This window comes from Argiope bruennichi, chromosome 1, assembly GCF_947563725.1.
Source record: "Argiope bruennichi chromosome 1, qqArgBrue1.1, whole genome shotgun sequence".
Taxonomy (NCBI): domain Eukaryota; kingdom Metazoa; phylum Arthropoda; class Arachnida; order Araneae; family Araneidae; genus Argiope; species Argiope bruennichi.
In genome coordinates, this window is record NC_079151.1 from 85,053,316 (window position 1) to 85,077,111 (window position 23,796).

General features: G+C 29.7%; 1 protein-coding gene across 1 annotated transcript in view; it reads right to left on the reverse strand.

The window, feature by feature from the left end:
* LOC129978926 (lachesin-like) overlaps nucleotides 1-23,796 on the reverse strand; it is a 319,635-nt gene that overhangs the window by 54,977 nt on the left and 240,862 nt on the right. Inside the window, exons 2-3 of the mRNA XM_056090672.1 lie at nucleotides 13,870-13,982; nucleotides 3,164-3,371 (exon numbers count right to left, since the gene is read on the reverse strand). Coding sequence (XP_055946647.1) covers nucleotides 3,164-3,371; nucleotides 13,870-13,982 — 321 coding nt within the window. The remainder of the gene's footprint in view (nucleotides 1-3,163; nucleotides 3,372-13,869; nucleotides 13,983-23,796) is intronic.

Here is a 23,796-nt window from a genome sequence, read left to right on the forward strand (position 1 = left end):
GAAACGTGTATGAGTATTTGATTTGGAATTATTGCAAAGCAAAAACGCAATAAAAAACATGTGGTTAGAATATAAGACTCTAAAACAAATAAAAACTGAAATAAAATTTGCATATTTAAGACAAATAACTTGATTTTGATTCAAAACGCAATTACTTAATATGTATGCAAAATTAAACCAAGCATAAAAATCTCAAAATATTATAAAATTATTTACAGAATTAAAAAAAAAATTAATTATGAAAATACCGAAAATATTTATATTTTTACATTGAAACTTGTAATAATTAATTATATTCGAAAAATTTATGAACATTAAAAAATAAATCCTTTCAACAAACCATTTCCATCAAAGGTTTAAAGAACAGTAAACCCCTGTCTCTTTCGCCATTTACTTCTAAAATCTCATCAGGTTTGAATGTACGAAGACCTTATTCGAAACCATTGCTATCATGATGCAAGTGATGACAGTTTCGAAAAGAAGGTATCACATACTTCAGTTGAAAAGAAATCGATGTTATGTGCAGAAAATCAATTTTAAACCCCTAATTTATAATGAGCTGAGGTCACCGATAAACTAAATTCAAAAATTTTCTTAGTCATAATTAGAAATTATCAATCCAAAAACAATCAATATGAAATTCACCTACAAAATATTTACTGAACCTATATAATAAAAACATACATTGTATTTAGAGAGCGCTAATGCTGCTACAACTAAAACACAAATGAACTTAACCAAATTAAAATGATAATAAATATTAGAAATAATAATTATTATTTAAGTTTAAAGCCAAAGAACTAGAAAGAAGGATATAATGAATCCGGTCTGAAGACTTTCTCAAGGGCCACCCTCAGGCAAGGATTCAAACCAGGGATTTTTTCTGTGAGGAGTCTGACTTTCGCCCAACAAATTGACTCCCCGTGACCCGAAAATCCCAGGAAATTGAGGTTTTGGAGATAAAATTAATATCACAAAATTAAAATAACAAGCAAAATCCTTTCGAAATTTTTTAAAAATCCAAATAAGATCACAGCAAAACCAAACAACACAAGACCATAAAACAAAGAATCGAAGTCATTAAAATATGAAAGCAAAACACTTACCAAATGAAACTAAGACAGCAACTCTAAAATACAGTGTGAAGCAAGTAAACTTGTTAGTGAAATTGCACTTCGTTAAACAAAATTTAATTTTCCCGCTTTTAAAACTATATACGCCTATTACGTTTGGTCATAATGCAACGTCATCTTATGAAAATATCAAGTGCTTTAGCCAATATTTTCTTACATTATTATGAGAAAAAATTAATTAAACACAACTTAATAAACGGTTGTAGATATATTGATGACTTACTTTTGTTGAACTTGGATAATCCTAATGTTGTTATTAATTGCTACCCAAAAGATTTAGTTTTAACTGAAAAAAAAGAAAATCAACTTAAAGCTACCGATCTAGATTTAAATATAGAAATTTCTAATGGAAAAACTTTAATAGGTATTTATGATAAAAGGGATGAACTTAAGTTTAAAATAATTAAACTTAATAATTATCATTCTAACTTAAACTCTAAAATTTTCAGAAATTTGATATTACCGCAATTTAACAGGATTAAAAAAATTTGTAATAATAAAATTTCTTATAGTGAAGCAACAAACAATCTCATTAAAAACTTAACTACTAACGAATTTCCCAAAAACTTTTGCAATATAGAAGTATTGATAAGAGAAAGTTTATCTAATTTTTAACTTCCTTCAGTGTATTCACTTTGAATTTTAACTCAATCAAGGTTCTTCAATTATTCCTTATGATGACGTTGCATTATGACCAAACGTGGTAGGCGCATATAGCTTTAAACGCGGGAAAATTAAATTTAGTTTAACAAAGTGCAATTTCACTAACAAGTGTACTTGCTTCACATTGGATTTTAGAGTTTCTTTCTTAGTTTCCTTTGGTAAGTGTTTTGCTTTCATATTTTAATGACTTTGATTCTTTGTTTTATGGTCTTGTGTTGTTTGGTTTTGCTGTGATCTTATTTGGATTTAAAAAATTTGGAAATGATTTTGCTTGTTATTTTAATTTTGTGATATTAATTTTATCTTCAAAACCTCAATTTCCTGGGATTTTTCGGTCACGAGGAGTGAATTTGTTGGACGAAAGTCACACTACTCCCAGAAAAAAAATCCTGATTTGAATCCCTGCCTGATAGGTGGCCCTTGAGGAAGTCTTCAGGCCGGATTCATTATATCTTTCTTTCTGGTTCTTTGGCTTTAAACTTAATAATTATTTCTAGTATTTATTTTTATTTTAATTTTGTTAGTCATAATTAGGTAATAATTCATCTATTTTGAAATTTCTATGGATTTTCAATTGCAAAGGAATTATTAGGGACAGATATTTCACTTCCCATCGTTTACACCCACTTTCAGGTTTATTTCAAATGACACATTTCTTTGAGGTTCAAATCCAATCAAAATAATTCTATTTTTAAAAAGGTTTTAAGGACTGGTGTAGAATTCTAGAGATCCAAAAATTGTTCGAAAATTCTCTGTTTTCGAGTCATGAATATAAATAACATTCTAATTATGAATCCGTTTGAAATTACATGGTAATCAAATTAGTATTCCTGAAAATTAGCTTCACGAATTTTAAGTCGAAGCGTAAATCGTTTTCTTGTGATAAATATAAACAAAAGTTATTGTCAAAAAATGTATAAAATATAGTTTTATTTTTTATTCATTAAAATCTAATTGAAGCCTTACAGAACGTTCTGAAATAGATTACTTATTTGGTAACTCAAGGTACAACGGCCTTCCTGTTGGAAATAAAACCGTCAATTTAGCGCAGGCGAATACTTCCTGTTAAATACTAATATATTGTTCTCATTTAATCATAATTTCCTTATTCGATATTTTAGGATTTAGTATAACGTCAATTCAGTTTCAAAACCTCGTAAATTCAAATTTTAATGAAATTCTTACTTGGAATCTATTAAAAAATCAAGAAATATTACTTTAAAACTCTCGTTAATCAATTCATCGAATTAGCATCCTAGTGAGCATTTCAAACAAATATTACTGTCTCCTGAAGAATTCCCATTTTTCAACTGTTATAGATTTTGAAACCAAACCGACAATATTTTTTGAGCGGATTCTATACCTACCCAGAACGTCGAGATATCCAACCTGGCTCTTCATAGGCACAGTGTTGATCTGGCACATGTATCCCCCTTTGTCTGCTGCCTGTACGTTCCGGATCTGCAGAATGAAGTTGCGGTTGTCACTGTGGCTGAGACTGATGCGGTAATTCCGCGTGATGATGTGGTGGTGGATCGTCAAGATGGCTTTCGTCTCAACTTTGATCCACGCCGCCTGCGAAAAGAAATTTCTTTAATTTAAATATGTAAAGTTGGATTTAAAAATTATTAACATATTTGATTATGTGATGTTATAAATTTTAAATACGATGATACCCGCTTTGTATTTGAATCGTGTTCAAAATTAAAATGCAGGATCCCAAAGATTTTCTGCATTTATCACCAATCTCTGGACTCGTAAAATGGTCAAATACTCAACTAGATAAGGCTATTAGATTCCTAGTTTAAACAGAGTAGAATTTCCAGATAAAGGACAGTTTACTATTTGTTCTACGGCAGATTCAGATATGAATTAAAAATAAAGAGAATCTTTTTAACGTTCTTGCTTAAAATAAGTTGTTCTGTATTCTTTTTTAAATTTAGTCCACCTACATGGCAAAGTTTTTGTGGGCCAAAAATATTGCTAAGTTATTAATGATTTTTAAAAGTCTATGACACATCGTCAACACTGCAATGTAGAATTTTCTTTTTGCTCATAGTGTATTTACTGTCGAAACTAAATCTAATTGAAGCAAATCTAAGTGAATACTATGCATTATTATACTACTTTTTTAGGTAAAATATTCTAATTGGCAATGAAATAATAGATGCTTGTGGAATAAGAATGCGCTTTGGAAAAAACTACATGATTTATTACATTTCTATTGTTTTAGTTCATTCAATGAGTTGTTTCAAATTTTTTAAATATATGGAACATTTATACAAGCATTTATTAAAAACATTTAATAAATCGACAAAAGGTTTTTCAAACATGGAAAACAACTAATGTTTTAAATGTTTGTAAATTCATCGAACTGTATTAAATATTGACAAATAAAGTAAATCCTGTTTGTTGCAGATATATAAAATATTTCAGTTAAATATTTAATTCCATGGCTGAATTCTTCTGAAATAACATATATTCAATGCGTTGAATATATGTTTCGATGCTACTATTTTTATTGAATTCCTCTGTCTAAAAGTTTCGTTGATGAAACCAGCTCCCTTATTTCACTTGATTTATTCAAATGCATTAAATATATCTTTTGGTAGTTACTTTCTACTCCATTACCAAATATTTGCTTCAGAGAGAAATAACAGAAACATTTAAAACTGAGCCTGATAATCAAAATCTCAAATGTTTTTATCGTCGGATGTTTTGAATATTATCAATATTCTTATTTTTATTTGAAGTGGAGTCATATATTGCATTAAAACATCTTCAATATTTCTCTAATTTTCCTATTTTTTTAAAATTGAAAAGAAACATTAATTCAACCATGGATATAAAAACTAATGTAGTATAGCTACAAAAGGTTACATTTATTACATTTAAAAGACATTTTGTTTCTGTTCCATGGAACTCTAACTCACAGATCACAAAAACCTGTCTTATTAAATTAACGAATTTTTCCACATCGCCATTATTTGTCCGGAAAAAAGTACTGAGATGAAATATTTCTTTCAGAACATACATACACAGGGGTAAGGAAAGTAATCTGGAAATCGAACCCGACGTTCTCTTTCTGAACAAAAACCACCCGGATGCAAAATGTTCGATCCTGTGGAAAGGTAAGGAGATACTTTAAAACAGACTTAGTCTTTCAGAAATGGAAACATGAGATTTATTTGCTCTTAAAAGAAAAGGCAGAAAAACACTCGTCCGACGGCAAGAAAGAAAGGAACCACCCCTCTCCCTCCCGATGAGCAGAAAGGAATTCGTGATATGATCTGAGAACTTCTTTGAAAGTGAAGCAAAAGGAGAAAGAATTGAATTTTCGACATTTTTGCGTAAACTGCGCCGCCCCGGGAAAAAAAAGAAAGAGAGAGAGAGAGAGAGAGAGAGGTTGGAGATTTTTGCTGCTAAAATATCTTTTCTCCGTTTTCCTTTTCTTTGCCACCAAGATGGTTTGACCACTCAGGAGTGATTTTGTCTAAAAAGAGTGATTTCTTTCATCATCCTTTTTCGTCTTTATACTCATCCACTATAACGTGCTTATTTATTTATTTTTACTTTTCTCCTATTTTTGTTCTGATACAATTTTGAAGTTTAATAAAAGATGATATCACTTATCTTTCAAACGTAGGTTAAGTTTTCGCTCGGGTGAATAAGTAAAGGTTAAGAAAAGGTTTGTTGACAAATGTTGAATATATATATAGGGAATAAAATTGAAACCATCCGAGCTAATTGAAAAATTCATTACTTAACTCGAGGGAACGGTTTCTTCAAAGACTTACAGAATCCGTCTCTCCAATAGAGATCTTATTCCTTACCCGCAGCATAAAATTTTGGACTCTTTAATTGCATTGATGATAATAGTCACGAAATACAGACCTTTGGCGTGAATTCAGAATTTTTACTGTATATATCTTGCAAATATATAATTTAGATGCCTTTTTTTCCATTCGATTGAGACCCAAATTTGACGGTAGTTGACTATAATTTGATAATAGTTGAAGTTTGAATTGATTTTTTTATGACAGCTTACAGAAAGATGCTAACTAAAAACCTAATTATGTTAATACAGTATATGTTTATAAAGCAAAGGTATAGGTAAATCTCCATTGCCACAGTTTAAATAGATTTCATTTGATATCCCTTGCTAAAATTAATAAAATTTAATTGCCGTTCTGATTTATAATGAATGTCATCGATTTAAATGATTGAATTTATGAATAAAAGAGTATACATACACGCGAAAATACAAATCGACAGATAGTCATCTCTTCGACAATTTTAGTTCAAACTTTGATAAGAATCTATACTATAGATGAAAAACATGTGTACCAAATTTTATCAGTATAAATCTTTATGTTTTATAGTTATCGAGTTCCGTTGTGAGTGAGCATGGTTTGGTTATATTAGCGTTCCGCTTGAAGCAACAATAGGGCTGTTTTGGGACGGACGTAATTTTGAACAGCGGTCAGGTGACGAGGACGACACCTGAACTGGCACCCCCCTCTCAGCACCAGCGGGAGGACATTTGGTCATGACGGATTTAACGTGCAACAGACCCCCTCACACTACAGTTCTTCGGTGGAATCGGGTCACGAACCTGAAACCTTCCGGTTCCGAAGCCGAGACCTTACCACCAGGCTACCGCGGCCCCGTTGTGAGCGAGCAATCAGACAGACTCACTCAGAATGGGTTTATTCAAAATTTAGTAAAAATCGACACATTTGGTCTTGGGTTTCTATACTAAATTTCATCCGTCGAATTCAAAGTATTTTTAAGTTATCGGTAGGTGGACAGACATAATTCCAAAAATGTGGTTTCCGAAATCAAGAAGGTCTGAAATGTGGAGATTCATCAAAACTTTGAGCTCTCCTTTTTTAATGATTACAATACTTTTCCTATACTTCGTATACGAGAAAACAAAAATTAAAAAAATCGTAATGTAATATTTTCACCATGGCAATTATTCACAGAGTGCAAAGTAATTTATTGATAAATTATGATTTTAGAGATACACAAGCTATTCTGTCAAGCAATAACTGTTTTATGAAATTTATATCATTGATAAATTTATGTTTTAGCAACATGAAAGACATGAGAAAATTCCTCTCGTTATTTCGCTAGAAGTATATTTAATAGGAATAATATAAGTGCCTCTTAGCATTTTATGCGAACGATGATCATAGAATTGCGTGGCAGAATATATTACAGATATTTAAAGTTGAGTTTTAAATCATTCAACTTGATACATAAAGTTCATAGTTATTAATGACCCTTTTAATGAAAGCAAAAAAGATTTATCAATGAACGATTTCCATTGAATGTGTAAAGAATTTTTCAATAGGAGTGAAATTAAAAATTATAAATTTCTTCAATTTTTGGTTCAACTCCATGATTTTTTTAACAAAGGAAAAAAATGCAGCATACAAAAAACGACATTACTTTCAGCGTTTAACTTGAGTTAGTTGATTTGTATTTTTCTTCGAAATTAAGAAAAATAAAGTAATAAGATTTGGAAGCGTGATAGCTCGATATTCACTTTTTAAACAAATGTATGAGCATCTGCTGCGTTTTCCTAAATGAAAATGACAAATTATACTACATCGATTGTGTATTGAGTTTACCTTCTCGTTTCTTGAATAAATGCATTTAAATATACAAACGATTTTGTACTGTTATTTATATAAATAATAAAAATATATAAGAAGTGAATCAAATCATGAATACTGACTGAAAATTTACACATAGAAAATAACATTATTGTAAGAAAGAAGACAGTTAAAAAAAGGAAGGAATAATTTTATGACGAATTTGATGTCAAATATAGAAGATAACATCGTTATGTTCAAACACCATATGTTCATGTCACCGTTTGTTTTATTAATAAAATTCGTGATGCAATATAGCACCAAAAAAGTAAATCTTGTGCTTTGTGATATATTTAGACATTATTGAATAATGAATTGCTTGATTTTTTTTAAAAATCGAATTTCATTTGGACAAAAAATGGTAAAAATAAATGCAGGGAAAATAATCTATCCAATAATAATGAACTATTTTAAATAAATTTGTAAGTTCTTCAGTTTTGTTAAATGATAACTATGGGACCAGAATCTATGAAAACTACCGGAACGTTAGAAGCCAAAATTATTTCTTTTACAGCCGATTATTTTTAAATGAGTTGTTGACTAGAAAAATGCTCAGTTAAAAGGTTTCCATTAAGATATGGTAGATAAATTATTACATTACTTAAGTAAAACTTAAGATAGTGAAGTAAGTTTTCGCTAAGTAATCTACGAAATAAGTTTTTCGAGTGAAAACAGTTCTTTCACTTGAAAGCTGTGAAGTATATTTAAATTAATACTGAATAAATTTTTTCATTTGATTCGATTTACTGCATAACGGAGTTTCCGCCTTGAAATTGTGGTCTGTGCCATTAGAAATGAATCACATAACTGTACTAATGTATCACAGTATCTGTTCAGTTAACTATTTAAATATAAAATACATTATTTTATATTTTACTGTCAATGCTATATTTTTAGTTTAATAGAATGGTAAACAATTTCTTCAAAAGTATGGTTCTCGCATGCAGTTATTGTCATTCCCCCCCGAATTAAAATTAATATCCCTCTGCTGAGTTCAAGGCGTATATAGCTATTGATACATTTTCTTACACTGCTGCACTAGTGGCGAATAAAATAACTACTCAAGATTCTTTGCAGGTTAATGAAGATCAAGATACGTAATATCAGTGGCACGCAAATGTCAAAACCATCATATATCTCTTTCAGTTCAATAGTAGTTGAAATATTATTGGACGGTGGATAGGAAAGGAAATTCCACTGTCTGACTTCCCAGATCTCCGTTTATAGTACCAATTGATTTTTATTTGTTTGTGGCTGCATTATAATGATGGCACATCTGCAAAGTGTTCGCCGTTTGAATTATATGAATAGCTAGAATTTAATACTGCTACTCGGCAGGAGATTAATTACCGCGTGACCATTTTGGTTAGACTGACTAATGGTGTACATTTTGAACTTCGTTAACCTGCGAATAAACTTGATTGGCTGAGCTTTAACATGACAGATATTTATAACTAGAGTTGAATTTAATTAATTCGAAACTGAAAGGATTGCGAAAAATTAAAATTGAGAAAAACCTTGTCCAAAAATGAGGACAGTGAGAATAAATGAGAATTGTTATGTTAAAAATAATAATAAGGACTTGATTTGAATATTTAACAGTTTGTAATATATAATACATAATAAATCTTTCAGAGGACTTTTCCGATTTCTTTCTTAAAAAGAAGTAAAAATAAATCAATTCGTCTGTAAAGAAGCTTGTACTCTATCTATTGCTATTATTAGATATTAAAAAAAAAAACTTTTTAAAAAATCACCATAAAATATTCTCTGCTTAAAATAATTAGAATAAAAATAGTTCTAAAAGAATCTATCACTTCTGATTGGAATTGAAGAATAAATGTCAATGAATAAAAATTGTAAAATGATAATAATTACAATTTCAAAAAGGAACTTGCTAAAGTTGCTTACCAATTTATTAAATTAATAAATGGTGTAAGTATTTGAATGCGATAATTTGTTGCATAAAACTTCCGAAATCGGATATGCGGCGTACTTAAATCCGAATATCTTATAAAAAAAGAACCAAATATTCTGAAAATCTTTTTAGCATCAGCTTCATGCACCTACGAACGACTTCAAGAAAAGTATTTCCAACAGTGAGATACTTTCTTTTCATCTGAAAGTCATTCATCGTTCAGAGCTGAAATCTACTTCAATATGGATTTACTAAGTTTTAAACAATAACAAAAAATAATAAGGGCAGAAGTGTATTACAATACATCTGGGTATTTATTTGAATACTCTGGTGTGATTGAATTTGAGAAAGCCTAACTTCATTGGATATTCATGTCGGCTTTGTATATATTATAATTTGATTGTCTTTGTCTTATACGAGCCCATTATTTAAGTCAGTAAAATTTCAAATTGAAGGTGTTATTACAGAAATCTAGAAATGACATAATTAGACTATTTTTAAGTGAAGAATTTACAATTTCAGAATTAATTTACTTGCAAATGATTAAAGTATTAGAAAGCAACGGAAGTTATTCCGGCTAGATATTGCAAACCTTCATGTTTAATGAAATGTTTAAATGCTGAAATAAATGATCCAAGAATTTAATTTCAATAGGCTTTATCTTATTAAATAGATGTAGAGAAAGTCTATTGAACTCTATGAATATAAAACTTCCTGATTAAGAAAAACTCATTTACTGAACAATGCCTGTGCATCTTCTGCATACATTATTCAAAAAGCTAGATGGATTAAATTTAGAATGCTGTTTTTACATCAAAATTTATATAAATATTGTCTTTTTATTTGTTCAGAACATAAATAATATTTTATATACAAAGATTATTTTAACATACCCGATTGATTTTCTTCAATATGTTATACAATAACTTAAAATAGCACAATATTTAGAAAAGATTTTTAACTATTTTCGTATAACGTGTGTTATATATTGCATTAATTTTATTGAATGTTACCGTTTTTTTCCTAGAATTTTATATTAAATCAGAAAGGCATTTAAATGTTATTATTTTTAGCAAGGGATGTCAACTAAATGCTATTTAGTGTGGCAATTATTTATATATTTGCTTTATAAACATATACTAATTAACATAATAAGGTACTTAATTTGCATTTTTCTATAAGTTGCGTCATAAAATAAATTAATCCAAACTAATTCTTTACAGGGCAGAACATTGGACCTAGAAGTTCCAAATCTGGCACTCATTTCTTCTATAATCTTAGTAAAAGGCTTTTCAAAATTTTAATCATTTTTAAATCAATTAATTAGTTAACAGCAAAGCATATTATCTCATAAAGACCTCAAATAGAAAATATATCATTTTACACCATTTTAAAATAGTAAAAAGCTTTTCTATGATGCCAATTTTTATTTCCAAACAATTTTTTTAAATTAATTTTAAAATGATTTTGTAATAATATTCTTTTTTTTAAATATATAATCATGTGTAACAAAATCCCAAGATTTAGCCTAACCAACCTGAAAATTGTAATATCTCTCTTACAATGAAGCAAAAATAAATATTAGAATATTCATTTTATTATTGATTAATATTTTAAATGTTGATGTTACAAATGACATAACGTTAAATATTTTTTTTAACATACCATTTTTTTAGGCCAAATTTTTTTTAAAAATAAATTACGTTGTGTAAAAAGTTTTGAACACCGAATACGGCGACTGTTGCAATCAAGTAAGCTGAGGACAGATAGATTATGTCTAAAACATTATCATGTTCTGATTTTTGTACTAGAGATTTAAATTTCTTTTAATTTTTTTACTTTGTTCCCATTTCGTTTGAATTGTAGCTTATTTAATTTCTATAGGTTGATATAAAGGCCTATAATGAATTTCCATCAGAAATATAATAGAATCATTATTTTGTGAAACAATAGCAATATTAATGGATTTTGCTTTTTAAATATTTTCCTTAAACAAAGTAATTTTCTTAAACGGGAATTTACGAAAATGTCTAGGGGAGAAATTTTTGATTAAAAAAAAAAAAAAAACTTCCGATGGTAAAACGGCTTATTTAAACCAAAAAATAAACACATATGGAGCAGTTATAATACACAATTGTTATTTTGTTCTAAACAAATTCATTACGTCTTTGATATATTAAGTATTCATTAATGTTATTTAGCTTAATTATGTCATTGTGCTAGCAAATTATTTACTTATTAAGTAATTTTGGTAATTTCCTAATCTATTTATTTTGAGCTAGTTCATTATACCACTGCAAATACATAATTTGTGACTCTAGTCATGATTCTATGAAAATTCAAAGTCAACACGAAATCGTGTCATTGTATGGCTCATTTTACTGAAAACTGAGGAAATAAATTGAGAAACAGAAGATAAGGAAGAAAATAATAGATCCAATCAAATTTCCTCCAGCATTTATTAATATATCAAACCTTTTTCTTCTTATTATCATTATTACAGCTTCGTCTTATAATTTAGAAATCTTCTTGAAAAAAAAAGTGGTATTTTCGTTTTCATATAAATCCTATTTGGTGGACGATTGCAGTAACCACTTATCAAAACATGTTTTTCTCATATAGTTCAAAATTAAATGATCTTAGGTAATTAAAGTTATCTTTACAGATCTTGCAAAGATCACAGGAGAAAAACAGGAGCGTTATATTACTTTAATGGCGTAATTGCAGTTATAAAAATGTCCAGATGAGGAGGAAACCAAGAACCACTTATCTTTTTTGGTAGGATGCTTCCTTTGAAATTCTAGAGACTACAGTGGTTTAGAGGTGAACTCAATTTCGAATTTGGTAATTGAGATGCAATTTCATTTTATATCTGAGATATGTGTGCGTGCGGTGTATGTTTAATCGATCATGTTTTAGGAATTTTGAAATGATGATGATAATTCTTTTGTAAATATCTTCAGCCCACCAAGATTATGATTTTGAATTCTCGTGCAGCTTTAAAATGGAATGTTAATATATGTTTGTTAAATGGAATGTTTATAAGTGCGATGGCGTTTTAATCTCTATTAATAACAAAAGCAATTATGTGTACATTTATCATTATTTATAGATATGTGTGCTTATTTTTCTTCGATATTTTACAGACTGTAGAGCTATCACATTTAGCCCAACTATATTTTGGAAGGTAAGAATATTCAACTTGGAGTGAATTAAAAAAATTTAACTAAGAATTTCTATTAATAAAAATTATTTGAGATTTTGATGTTTCATGCTAGAATTGTCAAAAATAGTTTCTCATAAAATTGATTTTTATAACATCTTAAAACTTAAAAAAATATATTGATTTAGACAGTTCTGATTTAAGCAAATTTTTCCTAATTTATGCAATTTTTAAAGACATTTTCACATACAAACTGCGGCAGTACTTTCGCTTGTTGCAATGTAATTAAAACCGTTTATACTGTTTCTGCAAATTTTTAACTGGAAGTTTTTGTTAAAAACTAAGAAATACAAATTTTGGTTACTTGTTCAACAATATTCTGAATAATTATATTTGCTATTCTTAAATTTTGCAATTAACATGCTTCTATTTAGCAAATATGCTACCAGTTGATTTCATATGATACATGTAACACTCCGCTTCTTTAATGTTAAAACTAAATGCACATGCTCCGAGGATTAAAAAAAGCCATTGAGAAATTAAGCACCGTGTAAGATAATTTGCAGTTATGCTACGTTTTTCAAGTGGACGTCATATAATTTTGCTCCATTAAAGACATTCAAGTACACGATGAGCAAGTGTCAAGTTACTAAAATAACAATATTTTTACTTCTGTTTCAACTTTAATTTTAAAAATATTTGTGAAAGAAATCATGAGCATTAAGTTATAAATAAAAATTAATTAAAACTAAATGTAACCGATATTCCCAGTGAATTAGCAAAAAATAACTAGTGTTATTATTGAAAAGAAGAATTATTGCAAGCCTTGATGCCTAACTCTTATCTGGCAAATGTCGAATGTCATCTTCTTTCGTTCGCGCTTCAATTGAAACACGTGATTAGCATTGGAAATGTATCTTCTTAAACAAATAAAAATCAGAAATTATCCAACACGTTGACATTGTCAAATAAAATATGAATTTTTAAATTTTTATTTGGAATTATTTCATTAAAGTTAACTATAAGATCTAAGTTGTTAAAAAGAAATAATTTTCTATCAAACTTCTGATATACAATAAGCTACACAAGTGTTAACTATTATGTTTGTCTAAATCAACCAATTTTATTTGTTAGTTCTAGAGTTTAAAAATAAAAAAAAAATTACATGGCAAATATGGACGGCATTGCATATGGAATAGCTTAGTGTAACTTTATATTTACACTAAGGAAAACAAAATGAATAAAGGCCATTTTCAGAAATATAAATCCTAAAATTTTTTTAATTCCATATTTTGAAATGATAAAGGAAAATTGCTGTATATTGCTCACCCTGTAAGTTCCAAGGTTTTCAACTGTGCAACTGAGCTGGGCATCCCGGCCAGTTGCTACAGTTACGTTTTGGATGGGCTCGGCGAATTCAGGTTCAGCCTCCACCAGATTATCTGCAAGAAAACAAAAGGCAATTTTAGTGTAATTCAATTTTATTCAATTCTTTGAAGTTAATAAAGTATACAAATGAATATGGATGCTAGTTGTAATTTCTTTTTAATTCTTCGAGCGTATTTATAACCCATTCTTCTTTTCTCATTTTCAGTTTTGTTACAACAAAATTTGCGAAATTTGTCATTAGTAGATGCTATTATATGATTTACTGATAATTCTCAATTTTAACTCCAGTAAAGTAAGATTTATTATGTGGATAGTTTCATTCGTGAATTCATAATCTTAAATACTTCTTTTCAAAATTATTACTAAATCAAAATTATTCCCATTTCTGATAAAACTCAGGATATATAATAATATATTGAATAAATATTATTGGATGGAAAATTCTTTGCTGATCAATTTTTCGAAAAGAAAGTAAATTTTAAACTTATAGCAGGAATATAAAGCTTATATCGTGCCATTAAGGCTTATAATCTCGCAAAAAGAACTTATTTTAAGCATATAAAAGAATGCGAACAAATTGTTTAGATTATACATGACGTCATAATTCAAATTAACATTAATGAAGATTCATTCAATTAAAAAAGGAATCCTTTCATCTCATGAGTTATCCGTGACCAATCTCTATAGTTCGGTTTATTCAAAACTAAAAGTTCAAATTGTATTTTGAAACTGCGATTTGAACGTCGTTTTCATTAAGAGAAAATTGATCATTTAAAAAAAAAACTACAATTACCAAGTTTAACCTTTCATTGACTTCCTTAGCTGTTAATAATGATAATAATAATAATAAAAAAAAACTTGCTCATACTAATATTCTTTAATATCTTTTCTATCATCTCATTAGTTCTTAGTAACGTATGTTATTTAAAATTTTTTGGTGGTTGGTATTCAATTTTCTTAAATTATTTAACTACACTGACTCGATATTCCTTATGCTGACCTAAACTTTAAAAAAATGGTTGCAGATTACAAAAATGTTAATGATACTGTTCATAGCTGAATACAGAATGAGAAAAACTAGGGGATATCTCAGCAAGTTCATTTTTAGAATTTTGTAAGACTTACTTTATAGTAAACTATGATATTGCCAATGTTAGTCAAACGACAAAAAGAAAAAAAAATGTCCTTTGAATACTTTACCAACTGATTCCACTCTCATAAAGTTAAGTATTGTGATAATAAATCAATAGGTTTGAAAGTTGTCATAATTTTATAAATTCATGCATGATATTTAGAAATTCTACAAGACTCAAGAATAATTGCGAGATAAATTTAACTCCACTGTTTTTCACACTATTGAGAAAAACCAATTACCATTGTAAAAAACAACCAACCTGTATTTAGAACTCATTCTGATTAGAGATGGAAATGTATTAAGCTGTAGGCTCCAAAAATTCAATTAGCTCGTTGAAAGGACTTAATGGGTGTTAGAATGGTGATATCAATTACTTTCATTTGTTCTTGCAGGTTTTCTTTTCCCCCTTATGAGTCGAGAGAGTCCTAATTAAATCTCGAGATTAACTACCCAGATATCTTCTTGAGATAGGCTATAAGAAGGCGAGTCTTTCTTCCTATCACAGTAATTTTAGTTAATTAGACTGTGAAATGGACTTGTCGGTGCAGTACTTGGATGTTATGAGGAAAAGAAATGAATAATCCTTTCATAAAGAAAAACTTTGACGCTTTTGAATAAAATCAAATCGTTTCCGTAAGTATGGATGTTGTTATGGGATAAATCTTGAACTTGTAATCAGCTATTGGAAGATTAAAAAAAGAAGCAAATATTTAAATAAAAAATCTTTCTTTTTTCAGAACACTAATAGCTGATATAATAGCAAAAAATTAAAGTTAACTCTTAAGGAAGAAAGTAATTTGAATAAAAACAATTTTCTTTCTTTATAGTATTTTTATTTATGAATTCACCCAGTTTATTTTTGTTTGCTTTTTGTTCTGACTATTTGTTTTTAAAATGCAAATTTATTTTGCAGATGTTTCTCCAGGACATGACTTCTCAATTGCTTTAAAAAAGAAAATGTCATTACTCTTCAATTCTTTTGTTAGCCAATAGAAACAATTTTATCTCATCTGATATTTCATAAATTTTAGAAATTAAAGTTCTTTTAAGGATACCAATTCCTGGCTATTCCTAAAATATTCTTTTCCTTTCATCAATAGTAGAAAATAATTTAAATTTCTTTGAGCATTCTTTCATCACAAGAGGCAATCAAAGGAATTGTAGTAAATAAAAAAAAATTCTTTTAGCATCTAAAAATTAGGATATGAAGGACATTGCTAGTTGTGTGAATGTTTAATGACGAATCCTTGTGTGAGTGTATGCGTGCAGTTTTTTCATTTTGCCATTTATTAATCATGATTTGATTTCTTTCTGAGTTTCATCTTTCTTTAAAAAAAGATTTTAGAATATTTCTAACAATTTGTACAATATGATAAGAAAGTCTGTAAACAAATTCTATTTATAATTCCTTAAATTCTTATCCCCGCATTTCTGTGAATGATAAACAATACTAAAATGAAATAAAATTTTTAAAAATGTGGGATTTTGGAGCATTTTTTAGCTGTAATAACTATAGACATCGAGAGCTTATCGTTAGATAAAAAAAACCCTTTTAGAAGAAACTTTAGAAATGTGAAAAACAATTGATATTCTTTGAAATTTTTGTAAGTAATTTAAATTATTTTTTTATTTATAATTTTTTGTACCCGTTTAATATATATATGTTGCCCTCGTTGAAATTTAGTTATGAAATTAAATTGAAATTTAAAACTAGAAATAAAACTTTTCTTACCTTAGTTATAATTTTTAAATAGAAATTTAAAAATTATAACTATAATTTCACTAAACAAAAATACCTAAAACAGAAAATTTTTTGGAATTGAGCTAATTAAAAAAAAAAAATAACTCGATGCATTATATCTGCAATTACAATAGAAATAGAGTTAGGGGTCCATCTTATATTGGTTTCAAATTTATAACACCATTCTTCTAGATCAGGTTTAATAAGCCATTCCACAGAGAGCATGGTTAATAATTGATACTGTGCCGAAAAATTCGTCTTATAAGTGTACGGTGAGAAGTACAACACTGTCTATGACGCATAATGATGCAAAAACAAAACACAGGCGCCAGAACACAACTGAAGAGTACACAAAAACATTATTTGCAGTAATCAACAAGACACCCAAATAGCAGATAGTTAAGTAGAAAATGAATTGCGCAAACTGCTAGAGAGTTATCTCTGAGATCAACACTAAAAGAATTCATTAAATTGACGCGATCTTTCCTTCAAATATATATAGGTTCTCCAAAGGACATACAATCTTCTAAAAGAATCGCTGGATCTTGAGTCAAATAGCGGTATTATCATGTATTTTCTAGAACATTCATTTTTGTTTCTAAGTTCGTCGTCAAATATATTGCCAGAGTCAAGGAGTCAATAAACTGACATTCATTCACCATCCATTAAAGTAGTTGTTAATCTCTCTTCCTTACTATGAGACTAACTGCGCAAGGAAACAACATTACAGATTCGTAACACCATGTAAAACGATGATTTTGAATGACTATCTGTGACATTGTCTTATGAGTATGCTGCTATTTTTCATGTTTCAAAATAAGTTTCTTTGTGATTGGAGGTATCATCATTGTTTTTGAAGTGCTAAAGCAATGATACTGCTTATTTTAAACTTTCACTCTTTTTAAACTTTTCACTTTTCTAACTCGAAAATTTCTCTAAAACTAATCACCGAAAAATTATATATATTTTTTAAACACTTTTTGTTGTCTTACAGTGAGGAATAGGAATATGTTAAGTTTATGTGGCCACAATGGGGAACTGTGCATAAAGGATAATGATAAATTGTGCATAAAGGAAAATGATAAATTAGCAATTTTTTATGATAAAAATCTAAAATTCGAAGGTCTAGTTTAAAATATCATAGCATGAAAATAATATTTTAGATTTAAATTTTCTATACTGAATTTGGCAGACAAAAGATAAATTTACTGTAATGTAACTCCCATCATTTAAAAAAAATGGGGAAGTATTGTAAAATATGCTTTAAAATAAAAATGAAAAACGTTAAAATCTCAATTAATTTTTTTCATTAAAAATCATATTAAAATTTTGTAAAACTTCCTTAACGAGCACCCACTAAGAAGAGTAATTTTAAATAATATATTTAGCGGGTTAAGTTCCAACAGCACAACTTGCAAAGTGTTCTGAACGATTTTTGCTGTATGCATATCTTTTGAAGAAATTTCCAGATAGTATATCAATCTAAAAATGTCATGAAAAAAATGCATGTTAAAAAAACAATAAAAATAGTTTGCATGTGAACTCAAACATATACATTGTTGTAAGAAGTATTTTTGAAAGCGTATACATACTGTGGAACATTATACTCATGACATGTTTGAAAAGGTGATAATCTAATAAGGATTTTACCTGTGATCATACAGATTTAAAAGCTTGGAATGAATTTATTTCAATGAAAAATAAAATTAGTATACACCTTTTTTATTAATAGCAGAGACCGTTAAAAATTAATTTTTGAAATCAGTTTTCATTTTAATGATTGATTTTTGTGTTATTTTTAGTGTTGATTTAAAAAATAAAATCCACTTATTTCTATCGTGTAAGGATTAATTTACAAAACGATTTTATATTTTGAAGAAAATAAATGAAATCACAGTTAAATATTTGAAATTTCAATCAAACATTATTTCATAATGTTTAATTGTATTTTTTCATAATGCTTAATTGTATTTTTTTGTTAATGTTTAACATTATTTCATAATGTTTAATTATATTTATATCCTAATTTTATATTGAATAATAATCCTAATGTTATGTTGACTTTTATATTGAAAGTCAAAAGTTCTTATAGTTAACATTTTTTTTAAGTCAAAAACTCTTTTGCCCGCGTTCCTCTTGTGGATTTTATAAGGATTGTCTCTTTGCAGCTTACAGCTATAGTCGACTATCATGCCAACATTTCATTTCCCTTGATATCGCCTCCTTTACATCATAGTGAAATCTTTCATCTTGTTCTTTATTAATTGCACTTAAACTTTTAGAAGGATAGTCTAGGTATGAATTGGAAAAAGACGGACTTTTAAGCTTATAATACAGCTTAAAATCTAGAAATGTTTTTATCATCTCTTCCACAACAGATTTGAGTTCGGATCCTTTTTATTTCTAGGAAAGCTAGTTAGTTAAAGTTAAAAACAAGTTTTAAAGATTTCAAGGCTTTTCTTTTGTTTGTTTCCATTCCAATTTTAAAATTTTCGTCTTTCATCATTTCCCTGATGACTTGTCTACAAACACACTTTCAATTTTAGACTGTAGACTTAAAATTACGACCAGTTCTCAGGTTTATCTAGAAGGATATATCGCTGAGGTATTGAAGCATTTACCTGATTGGCTACTTTTTCTTAAAGTAGTTCTATTTTCTGTCTCGGCTGTCTTATTCGGGAAGAAAATAGAGAAATTTCGTGTTTTCTTTCTGCGGATCAAATAACTTAGAAAGCAATTTCAGATCATTTTTAATTACTCATCGGTGATCTGAATATGATAGTTTATTCAGAATGAAATCAAGAATTGCAGGTGAATATTCTGTATAGAAATAATTTCTCTCTTATTTAATAGCTTAGTCCACCAGTTTATTATTTTGAGTCCATAAATAATGTTTATGAAACTCGTTAACTGGCAAAAAATAAATTTCGATTTGAGATATGTATGTATGTATGGATGATGTATATGATGTAATTTTATGATGGAATATGATGTATATGATGTAATTTTATATGGAATTTTTATGTAAATGATGGAACTGTATATGATGGAATTTTTTCATTATTTTTCCAATAAGCAACACCCCCCCCCCCAAAAAAAAACTGTTAAAAACACCACTTGCTTTATCGACAATTTTTTATCGCAGGTTTTTTGAAATTTCTAATGATTTAAACATTTTACTCGCTTTCCACACTTTAAAGACATAGTTACGATGCAGAGACCACCAAGTTCTTACACATTTTCATCTCCACCCCTTTTCAATTTTCTTTGAGATTTCTCTTTCCTTCCAAAAGAGAGAGAGGGGCCACACCAGTAGTTCGAAAAGCCCTCACAAAATTTAAAGGCGAGAGCAAGATGTGAGTGGCAGCCTTTGTGTCTGCCATGCCTCCTTGTCAAAACTCTTCCGCCCCCAGAACAAACACCGACGAAAGAATCCACACTGACTTAGCCCCTTCTTCCGAGAAGCCCTGGCTGGGCTTTCCATTAGCAGAGGCCGACCTGTGTTCCAAATAATGAGGGGGAGGAATCGGAGCGCGCTTTTATTGAAATTTCCATTACCCCCAATTAGGCATGAAGAGAGATTTCTGAGGAGGGGGGGGGGCGCTCGCTTAATCACCGAACGACATGTCACCCTCCCCCCCCCCTCACACCCGAAGTGATTAGGCGGGAAGAAAGGCGAGAAAGATTTCTCGATGGCATTTGTTCGACGGGGAGGGTGTGCGTGTAATTTATGGGTGCATGAAGGCCGCTTGATTTGCAGGTAAACACATTCTTAAACTAGTGAACAATAGACTTTCCCTTTTGGTGGGAAAAGTTTGGAAGCGGAAAGATGGCAGAAAGGACGATAAGAAATTGTGGAGCGAATGACTTCAGGCGACAGCCTCGTTTGTTTGAATCTGTTTCGCTTTGATGAACTGGAAGGGTTTCAGATAGAAAGGAATTTAATTTTTTCGATCAGTTACGTGATTAGAGGCGATTTTAATTCCTTAGTATTTCCTTTTTCTGATGGATATGATTTTTAGAAAACGGAATTTCAGCTTAATTATTAAAAACATAAGATTATTTTTGAAGTTAGAAAATTTGAGATGTAAAAATTAAATCATATTTAGATTTTTCTTTGACAAAAAGTCGCAATCACCTGATTATAAGGTCCCGGCATCGAATCTGGAGAATTCTGTGCTCAAACTCCGATGCCATAATGAGCCATCTTGTAGTGAAACTAGCATAAGCCTAAATTTGAGCGGCGAGGATCCTCTATTATTGAAAATGGATTCTAACTGAAATGCCGCCTTTGTCCTTTAACCAGAATTCGAATTTTGAAGTCCGTCCCAAACAACTCTAATTATTGTTTCAAAACTGGACTTTGAAAACTCAACTTGAATTATAAGCTTAATTTTTGTGACAATCATTTCTGCTTAAATTTTGTTGCAACCATAAATGTTACAGCCTTTTGTCTTACTTCTTTTTCATTTAGTTTGGAATTACGAATTCTTTAATGAATTCTTAAGCATCATATAAGACTAAATGATCTTTCTTTCCTTTTTTTCATCTCATCTCTATATCGGTGAAATCGAAATGGAATGGTCCGTGCACAAACCCGCAGGTTTCCCTATCTAAAAGTTGACAATATTTGGCTCTTTCGATCAAATAAACCATTAATCAATATTATCAATTGCAAGAAAGTCAAGTCGAAGCAGCAATATAACCACGAGCTTGGCTATTCCGATCCGCCACTAAGGAATACATATTAAATATGACTTAACGGGCCGCCACGACAACATTGGTGGGAACTAAGGTTGAATCCTAAGAGCCATTATATAGGACACGGTACAACCCTTCCCGTAGGATGCAAGTTACGTCATCGTACTGACATACCGTCACAAGAAAATCTCTGAATATGGTCGCCGTAAATAGACGCGCCGAAGAAAGGAGGGAAGTGGGCATTAAAACTGACCACAGCATTTGGCTAACTAAATGCGCGTCATTAGGTATGACAGTTGAATATAATGTTTTTATTAAATTGCAGATAAACTAAAAAATTCCTTGTTATTTAAGCTTGAAAATAATGTTTTGCATAAGAAAGCCTTCAACGACATTTCTTCTACTGCTTTTGTTTTGACTTTTTTTTAAACCTGAGGCTGCCGTGAATTAAATAAAAACCATTGGAGACATTCATGTTTCCTTTTAGTCATCATTAAACACAAATTTAAAACAAACAAAAAACTTCTTCAACAGATGTGCATTAAAATAAAAGAGAATTTACAAAAAAAAAAAAAAAAAAAAGTAGAATAGTTAGAACTTTTAACGTTACCTTGCAAAGACGCATCTATAAATTTTCTTATTTCAGAATTATCTGTGCTATTTTTAAAAAAATTAGAGGGGATGTATATTATCCAGTGAACAGTTCTAAGCACAACGCTGTAAAAATAAAGCATACCTTTATTTTAAGTAGTAAAAATGACTTTGAATCAACTGCCTACATAGTGGATGGGATATGTGTTATAATAAGTTTCCTAGTCCTTTAATTTCTCATTTGCATTCTCGGATATTGAAAGGAATCGACATTTTTCTTATAATTTCTGTTCTTCAGTTGTTAAGGTATTCCGTGTACTTTTAGATATACATTTTTTTTTATCAGCAAAAGATGATAAAGTAACAACAGAAAGTAAAGAATTTTATTATCTTTCAAAAATATATCTTCTCCATTCAAAGTATCATCATATATAAAGATTGGGTTCATCGGCAAGGGTTTTAATAATCACACTGCTATTCACTCACAAAGGGCTAATTGTAGTCTCCGCATTTATGTTTGTGACCTAATGTTCTACTTCAAAAACGACTTCTTTTTATATACCTGAAGTGCTCTTTTTGTCTCATGATGTTAGAAACATTCTCTTTATGTTGGATGCCAGTATAATACTCAAAAACCATTCATATATATAACACAACTATGGCACAAATGTCTTTAAAACGGAAGTTCGCAACCATGAATTAGATGATTAATAAACATGCATTTAAGATGTCATACAACATTACGCAACAGATCACATAACTAAACTACGTATGCAATTATGGTCCTAATTTAAAATTTTTGAACAGATTTATACTCCACTTTAACAGCCTATCGCACCCCGTAGCTAAGTAAATTTCCATATTTGCGCTCGAATCAATTCTCCATTTGCATTGAAAGCTCCTTTTCCGATGCCTAATCCAATCTTTCTCAATGGCTTGGTGCAGGGTCGAACAAATGCTTACATTGTTGTGCTGCCCTGACTTATTATTATCTGAATTTAATGAGCAGATTTCTAGCTGTCGTGCAGCTGGCTTAATGACATTTATTCGAATAGAGGCGACGAGAACGGGCGCGCCTCGGCTGCCAGGCGTTTGTGTCACTCGCTGCAGCTCGGGTGATTATGTCGGTCCTCCTTCGTCTCAGCTGCTTTCGGGCCTTTTCAAAGGAGGCAAGGGGAGATATTGACATCAATAGGCCAGGAGTGTCAAAAGTTTGATGATTAAAACACCGTGCCATCGAAGTGTCGAAACAACAACTTTTCGCACGATGATAAATAAAAAAGTTCCACGATATATGGAAAAAGGCAATAAAAGTGTCAGAAAAATTGAAACAGAAACATTATCATTACTTTTCGAATATAATATATATCAGCTAACTTCCGTAGGGAATTTCCCTTAAAGCAGTCTATTGCCGCTAGACTGAGGGGGCGGGCGACAAGCAGATAGATTAAAAAATACTGTAAAAAAATACAAATTCAATTAATTGTGAAATGTTAGGATGATATTAACAATTTATCATGTTTGTTTACTAAAGCTCTTAAAGTTTGACATCGCCCACTTTGTTATTAGATTATATACGAACACCAAACGTCTATTTCAATAATATTGTATACAAACGTAGATGTTGGAAGTCTGGAGTCCTAATAGATAAATAAAACAAATACATTTTCCTAAGTTAATAAAATAAAAAATATTAAAA